Genomic DNA, 12,228 nt, shown 5'->3' with positions numbered 1-12,228 from the left:
TATATATATATATATATATCCCTTTTATTCAGGCAATACAGGAGGGGATCAGGTGATGCTACGTGTACTACCCTGGCTTTGATTTAGAAACTGTACCGTCCAGATGGCTGACCACTGCTGAGGAAGCATTTAACACTGTAACGCTTGGGCAAATACAGGTAGTGGGCACTTGAAAGGGAGGTGGCGGATACTGATGAAATGGTCTAAAGAGCAGCATTAGTTTGTTCACAGAATTGGCACTGCCTGCTGTGAGACACAGGGGAAAGGTTACCAGTGTTGCCAAGTCTCACGAGAAAGAAAAAAAAAGCAACACTGCCTTTCAAAACAAGCCCAAAACAAGCGAACCCATGGTAGAGTATAGGTGTTTATGCAAGTTCCAACCAGCGACTCTCAAAAACAAGCCGAGTTCTGCTTATTATAGGCAGACTTGGCAACTATGAAGGTTACCTCAGCCGCCAGTGGACAGGAGCGATCTGAGGAGTCTCGAGCTGTCAGATTCTCTCCTTTCTTTTACGTTGTGTTGGATTTACTGTTGTGTCAAATTATAATAACGATGCACACAAATAAAACACAGTCAATACGTCCATTTGCAATTTTATTTGGTCAGTTGATTTATTTGAGCATCAACAACTTGTTGGATATTGTTGCACTGTACACAGGTGTTTATGCAAGTTTCAACCAGCGACTCTCAAAAACTGTTTTTTGGCGATCGATCTGGCTCATGACATCCAGTTCATCAACTATAATTACTAACATGGAGGGTAGACACGCGTTGTCTTTGGACATAGCTGGGATCAAAAAATGGACAGGAATTCATTCATTTAGACATTTAAGCAGCAAGGTTATTCTCAAACAGCTGCATTAATACTATAACACAGGCATAACGCAGTTCATGGTAAGTGGTTTTATACAGAACTGTAAACCCACAAGAGATATACAACATGACAGACCAGATACAGCAAAACACAGTAATGGATTTTCCCGTGTGTTTCGTCATTTACACAAGTAAATGAGACAGAGACAGAGTAGTTCCACCCTGAGATTCCTTTTCAAAATGTATTACTTTTTGTCGGCGTAGGTCGTGACCCACAGCGATGTCTTAATTATTAGTTAACAACTGGTAGATTACACCGTGTAACAATTTTTTTTTATTTTTTTTTTGGTTCCTGGGTAGTAAGTGTTATTTCCTAATTGCTTATGCCTCAAAAGTATAGAAAATGGCTATTATTCCCCACAAACTTTGCTTTTGTGACCAGGACAGTGATATTTTGAAATTTACCTATTTTCCAGAACATTCCAGATAGATTCAGTTGGATAAACTTGGAGTAACTTCTAGAACTTTCTAGAACTTTCCAGTAATATAAATAGTAGTATAAATACAGGGGCCTTAAGCCCACCAGTTCAGTTTAGTTCCAGCTGCATAAATGGATACATATCTGCATTTTTCTGAGATGGCATCAAGAGGCTGCAAGCATCCGGCAGATGCATTTTGCTATGTCTGCGGCCAATTTATCAAGACAAGAGCAAAAAAGTACTCCGTGGAAGCATCTGCTAAGATGTGTGAGGCCTACAAGGCATATTTCGGCATGCCTGTCGGGGATCAAGACAAACCCTGGGCACCTCATTTCACCTGCGAGCACTGCAAAAAAACTCTGGAAGGTAAGATGGACAATTGTTGCTCGGAATTTTATGTTATAAAATTTGTTAAAATTTTTAAAATTGTAAAAGTTTTTAATTTTAAAATGTTTTACAATTTTCAATGTTATTGAAAAAATATATCATATATGAAAAATGTTGCGAGAATCTCTTACACATTAGTCATGGGTGAAATAAATGTATTTTTGTAGGATGGTACAGAGGGGAAAAGAGAGCCATGAAGTTCGCTATCCCAAGAATTTGGCGGGAACCCACTGACCACTCAAGCAACTGCTACTTCTGCATGGTGGACCCTTCCAAATGTCGGACTGGCAAGAATGCACCTGCTATCACGTATCCGGACCTTCCTTCATCCATCGCCCCGGTGCCACACTGCCATGAGCTCCCCGTACCCACTCCTCCGGAGAGAGAGCAGCCATCTTTAGAAGAGAGCAGCAAGTCAGAGAGCGAGGAAGACGTTGTAGATCCAGATGACAATTTCAGAGGTGGAGCTGAGGAGAGAAACCCATACTACCCCAACCAAAAAGACCTCAACGACTTGATTAGAGATCTTGGTCTCACCAAGTCCAATGCCGAGCTTTTGACGTCTAGGCTCAAGCAGTGGAACTTGTTGGATGAAAGTGTGCAAGTCGCAGATCAGAGGAAGCGTCACCAACCTTTTTCCAGCTTCTTCACCCATCAAGATGGGCTCTGCTTCTGCCACAATGTGACCAGTCTGTTCGAGGCAATCGGAATCGCCTGTAACCAGAATGAGTGGCGCCTCTTCATTGACAGCTCATCCAGGAGCCTCAAAGCCGTGCTGCTCCATAATGGTAACAAGTACCCGTCTCTTCCCCTGGCTCACTCGGTGCACCTCAAAGAGGATTACAACAGCATCAAGACCTTGCTGGACGCCTTGAAGTATGATGAGTACGGCTGGGAGGTCATAGGAGACTTCAAAATGGTGGCATTCCTGATGGGTCTCCAAGGCGGTTTTACCAAGTTTCCCTGCTATCTTTGCCTTTGGGACAGCAGGGACACCAAGGCGCACTACCACAGGCGGGACTGGCCACAGCGGACCGAGTTCTCTGTGGGGAGGAACAACGTCAAGTGGGAGCCACTGGTGGACCCCCGGAAGGTGCTGATGCCACCACTGCACATCAAATTGGGCCTTATGAAACAATTTGTCAGAGCTCTAGATAAGGAGTTGGCAGCCTTCAAGTACCTTCAAGACTTCTTCCCTAAGCTGTCTGAGGCAAAGGTCAAAGCCGGTGTCTTCGTCGGACCACAGATAAAGAAGATCCTGGAGTGCAATGAATTCCCCAAGAAGCTCACTAGTAAGGAGAAATCGGCTTGGAACAGATTTGTCGCAGTGGTTCGGTGCTTCCTGGGCAATCACAAGGCCGAAAACTATATGGAGCTGGTTGAGACTCTGGTGAAGAACTACGGCACAATGGGCTGTAGGATGTCCCTCAAAGTCCATATCCTTGATGCTCATCTTGATAAATTCAAGGAGAACATGGGAGCGTACTCGGAGGAGCAAGGCGAGCGCTTCCACCAGGATATACTGGACTTTGAACGCCGCTACCAAGGACAGTATAACGAGAACATGATGGGAGACTACATTTGGGGGCTGATTCGTAAAAGTGATTTACAGTATAATCGTAAATCTTGAAAAACTACTCACTTCTAAATCTTTTGTAGTCATTTTTGTATTACTTTAGTATAAATAAATGTTCATTTGGATTCATATGTTGTTTTTTTCTGACTTTATGTGAACAAAAAGACACACAAATTCCGGTTTTAAGCCGGCAAAAAGTAACATTTAATAGGTTTAAAGTTTTATAGTGACAGGACCAGATAGCCATTTTCTATACTTTTGAGGCATAAGCAATTAGGAAATAACACTTACTACCCAGGAACAAAAATTGTGTTACATAGTGTTATCTTTGATCATTTATTACTGTAATAAATATCGAGTTTAGCCCTGAATTGCGTGAAGACTCATTCTTACAGCGATAAAGATTTGTGTTACAATATACATGCACTGTCAACATCTCGGTCTGTACGCACGAGATGCCACCTCGCAGTGAAGTCCAGTCTTTTGTCTTAATAAAAATGTATATGTAGCTATGCCTATGAAATGAAAGTTATTTTATGTTGCAACAAACCTGGAAACTATATTGATTGTTTGAGAAAAGGAGTAATGCAGGATTATATCTGTCGTGAATATAGGTTGTCAAAAATAACTCTGTTTTTTTGGCTTGTTTAGGAATCATGCACAATGCAAAATTGATTTAAAGACTTTAAAGGATCTGATTAACTTTTCATGTCGGGTTGATTTGGAATAAAAGATCAGTTTGGGATTGTTGCATGTTGGATTAAGATTTGGTGCCCTTTGAAACAATTCATGATTTTAAATAAAAGTTTACTTCAATTTGGGATTTTTGCTTTTTGTACTGCATTTTAATTCTTTAACAAATTAGATAAAGTCAGAATACTGCATACATGAAACAGGTACATGTAATTCTACTTTTATTCACTATCTCATCTCATTAACTTACTCCAACAGTTTACGGTTCATTTTGATTGTCCTTTCGCTGTAACGAACCCCTCAATATAAGGAACACAAGGCTTGGACTCAAACAGGCTTGTTATAGCAAAGGTATACTGTACATCTACTCTCTCACGGAGAATAATTTTCGCGCAAAATTGCCACTGCCTGTTTTTTTTTTTTTTTTTTTTTTTTTTTTACGCAGCTTGCATGTTTGCGTATGCCTAGCGGCGGTCTTATTCATGGCATAAATAAGTGTTTATTTGTAATGCAAAGACCAATTTATTAAACATAATTATTGATAATAATCAAATAATAGATAAAAGGGAAATTAACCACACAGAAGTGTCAACATGTCATTATTGTAATCATTAAGTATTATAAACATAAAGTAGTGCACTACATTGAAATACATGTATAGTAGTTGATTAAAAATACAATAAACACAGACTGTTTTTTAAGCTGAGTGTGATAGAGTTTGTACTATTGACTATGCAAGAGGAGTTGCAATAGCTGTTGATTGAAAGTACATGCATTAAAATAATATTGACAGTATACTTTTGTAAAGCATGCTATTAATAAAACATGCTTATGATGATATGATAACACATAATAGCACAGTTGACTTAAGAAAATATACAGTGGGATTCATTCATTTCTGTACTGTGAATATATTGATTTGCAAGCTACAGACAAAAGTGTAAGTATACACAATTATATTTTATTGTATCCATTAAAAAAAATCTTTATAAAATTTGAAATTAAGAGATGCTCTTTTTTTTGAAGCTGTGGTCATCAAGAGGAGAAATTGATTGATATGGCACATTCCATATGCAGTTGTAAACAGACTTTCAAGTTTATTTTATCATTCCTTCATATGTTTATTTTTATGGTACGTTATTTTTTGTTATAGTCCTGTATTTTACAGCTGCATACGCTATTCTGTTTAGCTGTCTTAACTCCTGACCTGCTTGAAATGTACTGTTTGGTCTGCTACTACCATAAATGTGTTAAGCAAATGCAGAGTAAATATAAATTCTAAAGTGTGTGTCACTATTCAGTATTGAGACCTCCAGTATATTATAGAGAAGTTCTATTGAAGCCTATCACCAGTGATCTATTTATGAGGTGGTGTAAGGTTGCAGTAAATATAATAGAAAAGCCTTTTAATTGTATGTAGTAAGAAGAATAATCACAGACTACAAATAGAGCAATTCCACATTTAATCAGAATGCAGTTTACATTAGAGCAGCTAAATGCAGATGTTATAATCTAAGAACTGTTATCTCTTTAATAATCACTTTAACATTGATAAATCCCCACAGGCAATCAGCTATTCTAGTATCTAATGGATCTAAAGGATCGAAGATATTATCACATCTGTTTAAATGTTGCATTCATAGCAGAATAAGGGTATCCAATCAGTGTGCTAGATAGCAACAGCACTGCTGTAATCAAGGCTCTGTTGGTTCTAAAGAGAAAGCTTAACCTTTGTAAAAGTGGCATCAGGTAGAGTGTTTAAGACATGTTCTGATTTGGAGAAAATGGTTGATTCCCTGGCATTAGCTAAATAAGTAAACATTCATATATCATTTTATTTTATATGGAATTGACTTCTGAACATATGTCTCCGTAAAACGGTATTGTATGTTTATTTATTTCATGTTTGTGATCCTAACCCAGATATTAAATACATTTAGGGTCAACATAAAAATTGAATGTTTATTTTCCTATGCTCTTTTTTGTCTGCACTCCATTCAGTGACCTGAAACATCCTAATACTGAAATAAACAATTAAATATATTTCTAAACACTAACAATGAATATGTCAGCTAAATATGAAGCCTACAAACCATTCACTTAACAAGAGAGCATTTGTAAAATGTATTACAGAATTTCTAGCATGCAATAGTGTACAGTAAAACCTGCCTAACCTGGGAACAGAAAATTCTGCTGGATAATACAGTGTGCTGGTTTACAAACGTAGCTATTATAAAATGTAATACTGTACCTAGAAAAAATGTACATGACTAACTTGATACGATATAATTCCCATTTTCTATTTCACTTATATATTATGTTATTGTTTTTTAAAAGTGAATCTTCAAACATGCTGTATAAGCGCAACTTTGAAGCTGTCTTTAAAAAAATAATCTGCATTTCCTAATGCGGGGGCTACAACGCTTGAATGAATGTGTTTTTATACCATGTTAAAATGACCCCCCAATGGAATGTTGTAAATGTAAAACAACACCAAATCAAATTAAGTGAACGTGTAGTTTTCATATTTTAGAACATTTTTATTAATTTCTTTCAAAGTGATCTTTAGGGCCCTTTTCCCATCAAATGTTTTTTTGTATTCTTCTCAGGCTTAAGTAATATGATATAACATTTAGGAGCAAAAATACAGAAGAGCAAACCAAAGCTGGAAGCTAAAATTGCAAATATTTCTACAGCTACTGTGTACTTCCCAGGTGAACTGATGTAAGCTGGAATGAAAGTGATCCAAACAGCACAGAATATGAGCATGCTAAATGTAATGTATTTAGCTTCATTAAAGTTATCTGGTAGGTTACGAGCCAGAAAAGCGAGCACAAAGCACATGGCAGCAAGAAACCCAATATACCCTAACACAGCATAAAATGCTGCTGCAGATCCCAGGTCACATTCTAAAATGATTCTGTCTTTGAAAGAGTTCATGTTTTTGTTTGGAAAAGGAGGGGATATTATTAACCAAAGAGTGCAAATTAAGGCCTGAATGAATGTGAATGCAAAAAGAGTTAGCCGCTGCTGGGCTGGCCCAAACCATTTCATCATATTATTACCAGGAAGTGTAGACCTAAATGCCATTAACACGACTATTGTTTTCCCCAGAACACAAGAGATGCACAGGACAAATGTGATCCCAAAGGCAGTGTGGCGCAACATACAGGACCACTCAGAGGGCTGGCCAATGAAAGTAAGTGAACAAAGGAAACACAGTGCTAATGAAAACAGAAGAAGGAAACTGAGTTCAGAGTTATTAGCTTTAACAATAGGGGTATCTCTGAATCGAAAGAAAATAATCGCTATAGCAGTGGTTAAACAAGCCCCAATCAATGAAAGGATCATCAGCAACATCCCCATGATTTCTCCAAATGACAGGAATTCAATGGCTTTTAAGATGCAGTGGTTTCTTTGGTTATTCGACCTGTATTCCAAAGGGCACTTCATACAACCAATAGCATCTGCAAGAAAAAAATTATTATTATTATTATTATTATTATTATTATTATTATTATTATTATTATTATTATTATTATTATTATTATTATTTATTATTAAGTACAGATCCCCATTGATGCAATGACAGGTTAGTGTAGTGAGTGTTTTATTTGTCCAATGCTTCTTCTTAACCTACCTGTCTGATTGCTGATTTCTCCATCAGCACATGGTATGCAGTCAAAGCAACAAACAGGCTTTCCTTTCTGAACAGCCTTCCGAGTGCCTGGAGGACAGCTCTCACTGCACACTGATTTAGGCGCCTTGAAAACAATTACAATATATTACATTATGTCAACATACTGAATAGATTTAATAATCAAGACATTGGGGTGTATGTATGAAGGATGTTCATATCATGTGTTTTGGGGACAAAGTCATAATGCCGTTATTTCATTTGTAAGTTATCTGTAATGTATACACCTGTCTTGTTTCACCATAACAAGTAGAGAAGGATGGCTTTTTTGCATACATTACTTAAGGTCGAATTAAGGTACATGATCGACACATGATCTTTCTCGTATTCAACAAGTACAACTTAGCTTCTAAGTTCATAGTGTACATGACGCAAGCAGGGATGGAAAGAAGACTCATATTCCAGGTTTTAATAGGAACTTGATAATTCACAGTGTAAAGGTAACAAGCTCAGGCGTGTCTTATTAAATGCTTTTGTAAAACCAGGAATGGATCAAATTGCTACGCAGGGAGTCTTTATTTACATCCCTGGAAAGTTCAACAAAGAATCTGCATTTTGTTACAGAAAACTAAAAAAAAAAAAAAAAAAAAAAAACAAGGAGAGAAAAAAATAATTAATTTCAGTCAAGAATCTTGGCCACAATTCCTCCATTTATTAGTTGCTAGGAGAGAATAGTAATATAAGCCATACATGTACTATTGACCGGTAGACGTTGTCTGTAACCTAAACGAAACACATAAGTACCACAAAAAGAGGTATTTATGAACAAAAAACATACATATAGCCCAATAACTGGAATGTGTTTTATGTTTATAAAAAAAGCGTTGCTAAAGTTTTAAGCAAATGGAGGGGATATCGAGAATATAATATATGATTTTTTTTTTTTATGACTGTAAAAGCAATCAGAACTAACCAAACCTTTTTCTTTCCCTGCTGGTGATGAATGTAGTGAAGGCCCAGCACAAATTGCTTATTAACTGTGTTTTAATCTCTAAGGCTGTCATTCACCCTGTCCTACTGTGTGTCTGCATTGCGCACTTAGATTTCTGCACATATGTATCTATGGACATTAATAAATCATTTATAGAGTACAAATATTATTAGATAGACATTACCTTATCCTGACCACCTGCCCAAACAATATTGACGTTATTCATAATAAATTGTTGTCCTTCTGGTAAAGATGCATCATAGAGACCAACTGTAACAAATTGCATGATGCTCTGCTTATTGAGTTGCCAGTTAAGTAATGCATATTTTGCTGTTGGATCCCCATTCTCATCAAAATAAACACTATCTCCATTCTTGGTAGTGAAATTAACTGTTTTCAGATAATGCACTACCTACAAAAAGACAAGACGTTAGCACAATGATTCACACAGGAATGTAATTCCTAATAGTATAAAACACAGTCACTTACCTGCCATGGTTCAATCTTCTTCTTATTTGCACATGTCTTACCAGCAAAAGGTCCCTGGTCAGTTTCGCATGTAAACAGATTGTGTAATGAGTGGGCGACAGCATACACAGCTTCATATACATCATTGGCATTTCCCAGATCAGTTACATCAGTGTAGTCATTCTTTATCTCTGCTAAATTCTCAGACCCTGTACATGGATTAACAGGTGAGGTCTTTTCTTGGGTAGTCAGGGTGCAGCTGAAAACAGTTTCCCAGAAATCTTTAAAGCCTGAATTCCCAGGGGTATCAGATGGACGGACGTTCAGTAAAAACTCCTCCAAACCTGTAATTACTGCATTAGTGACTGTGAAACCCAGTGCCCCACCCAGAACTCTGTAGCTTTCTCCTGCTGCAAGGTTTTTGTCAGAAATCCAAGCTTCACTTCCTATCCATTGAAAACCAGTAACATTCTGAAGCAACATTTCTTGTAACAAAACTGCCATCTCTCCTTGAGACAGGAAAGCTACAATAACTTTTGCAGTGCCCTTCTTGATAACATCTACTGCTTTAAGAATCTTCTCTCTCGGATCAGTTCTATAAATGACTTCTGAATATTCAATACAAACTCCCTCCTGCCTGGCTGCTTTCACAAAAGTAGCCATTCCTGAGTTGCCATAATCATTGTTACTTCTAATTGTCCCAAACCAAGTCCATCCGAAATGCTTTACAAGCTGTGCCAGGGCTCTGCTTTGATAGTAATCACTTGGTATGGTTCTGAAAAATGAAGGGTACTTATTCCTGTTACTCAAACATTCACATGTTGCAAAGTGACCAATCTGGAAGTAACAGAAAAAAATTGATTATTAAATATTATTCGTGAATGAAAGAAAAGTATCTGTACAGAAAACAAATAATAGAAAATGAAATCGAGATCTTTTACATACCAGATATTTTACTTTTCATTAAGCATGTTTCTACATTTATAAATCAATCCAGTATTCGAAGCAGGTTGAAAAGGTAGTCAGTATAATCTTAACAGTGACATATCAAAACTATTACACCTAATAACTATATAGTCTTATTGAAATAATTTGATGTTATTATATATATATATATATACAACGAGGTTATCACACTGTGCTCAGTTACACAAGCATCCCTTTTAAATGCTAGCTGCTAAACCATGTCTATTGTATGGGTCTGAATATAAACTGTACAGAGTCAAGTTGACTTTGCTGTTAGGATAGGTTGGAGGGGTTTTCAGATAGATCTGAATGGGGTAACCCACCTCCAGCAAAGATGCATCTACACATCCCATCAAATAAATACGTTTATGCTACTAAGGCAACGTATTTTGTAACATACTGGACATAACATTACACATATGAAAAGAAAGGTATATTACAAAATATGTGTTATATAACTTTTGTAAATAAATCCCTAATATAGAATTATTGAATTATTTTGAAAAAGGTTTATAAAATATCTAGTATTTCTCACCACTGGTATGTGAAAAGCTCTTATTGTTGTCGCAATTCCTATAGTTGCTGAAGAACTAGCGGGTCCTATTATTGCATGGACAGTAGATGGTTTGGTACAGGACTTGTTAGAGTACATATTTTCTTCCTCTTCATTCATTAAAGCCATCGCTGCTCTTATAGCCAAAGGTATGGTACTACAATCATCATATATCTTATAACCCAGTGAAATACCAGGGAGTATATCTGTCCTGTTGTTTATTTCTTCAGTGGCAAAGATCAGAGTTTGAGCAAATTGGAATTCTCTGAATTTTACACTGTTGAGAATGAAAAGACATTATGAATAGCATTGAAGCTCTAGTTAAAAAAAAGAAAAGAAAAGCTATCATAGTTCATTGATATAATCAAACATTGGACAAGTACTGCATGTTTACCTATGACCGGCTGTATACCTGCAAATTATGTATGGGATTACAATACATCAAAACCTTTGTGACTTCTTCTTATTCATCTGGTCATAGACAATAAATAATATTGTGATATGTGTTATTGATTCTATAATGTAAATATCATTCTAGTCATAGTGTAGGATTTTGTGATAAGCACTGGTATTGAATACTGTATCTACTCTGTAATTTCAGTTTAATTATTAATGGACCTGTATATGCTAGTACTACTGGTAAATGTGATTAAAAAAAACATAAACATGAAAGCAACCTATTAATAACAGTATTTAAAACTATTTTAAAGTTTTTTATTTCCTTTTAAGTTAGTTTTCACTTACTCTTTGCATTTCAGTGGTTCAGGCTCTCCTTTAAAGGCAGGTTTGTCACCACCAAGGTTGTTGTGTAATTGAAAGATTCCTCCAATTGTAATGTCTCCATCCTTTGAAAACTGAGGCAATTCTGATCTGCCTCGCAAACTGCAAACAGGCTGTTCTGCCCTTGTTAAAAGGGCTGTTAATAGTACTGCCATGAGTAGCATTTCAGAATTGTCTCTCTAGTCAAAGTAAAAATAGGACACTTTCTTGACTATATATACTGTAGTGCAGTGCTAATCACATATGATGAAATTAGTATGAAGTAAGTTTCTTACTCCCAACAAAGCAGTAATTCTCAAAGGTCTGAATCTGCCTGAAGAGAGAGAACAGCTGTGCATTAATCATCTAGGCCTAAACCACTGTGAATCTCATGCCTTAGCAATTAGAGAGCGCTGTTTGTTTAGCTATTTATTTGTTAATTTATTTATTTAATTATATAAATACATTTGGAAGACATTATGTATTATGTATGTTACTTCTAAGTACAGTATCCCTGTCAAGTAAACATATAAATACAGTATCACATGAACAGAATTTCAAATTCCTAGGGTTTTCCAGTTGTTTTGAAAATATGCCTACATCTATATTTAAATAAAATTGCAGTTTAAGGGAAATGCAATATAAAAATTAATGTAATTTAAGAGTAATGCAATATGTGCTTATTGATAGGTAACAAGCTCATGTGTGTCTTATTAAACATAGTAAAACAGAAATGGCTCAGACTGCTATGCAGTGGGAGTCTTATTTCCATCCCTGTAATGAAGAAGTACAAAACATCTGTAATTACGTAAAGTGCTTTTGTAGCATACTTATTTCACTTTTATTAATTATATAAATTAATTACAGCATTGACATAATTTAGATCCAGAGGACATACATTTTGT

At 36.3% G+C, this 12,228-nt stretch overlaps 1 protein-coding gene across 1 annotated transcript; it reads right to left on the bottom strand.

Moving 5' to 3' along the window:
• Positions 1 to 6,132: 6,132 nt before the first annotated feature.
• LOC121322692 (extracellular calcium-sensing receptor-like) lies at positions 6,133 to 11,508 on the bottom strand. Its single transcript, XM_041262897.1, is given in 6 exon segments — positions 6,133 to 7,416; positions 7,590 to 7,713; positions 8,762 to 8,989; positions 9,067 to 9,882; positions 10,547 to 10,841; positions 11,309 to 11,508. Coding segments are annotated over 6 exon segments (2,577 nt in total). The 3' UTR covers positions 6,133 to 6,502.
• Positions 11,509 to 12,228: the final 720 nt, after the last annotated feature.

Source organism: Polyodon spathula, chromosome 11, assembly GCF_017654505.1.
Source record: "Polyodon spathula isolate WHYD16114869_AA chromosome 11, ASM1765450v1, whole genome shotgun sequence".
In the NCBI taxonomy this organism is placed as follows: domain Eukaryota; kingdom Metazoa; phylum Chordata; class Actinopteri; order Acipenseriformes; family Polyodontidae; genus Polyodon; species Polyodon spathula.
The sequence above is the reverse complement of the archived record's forward strand: the minus strand, read 5'-3'. Positions and strand labels throughout refer to the sequence as shown.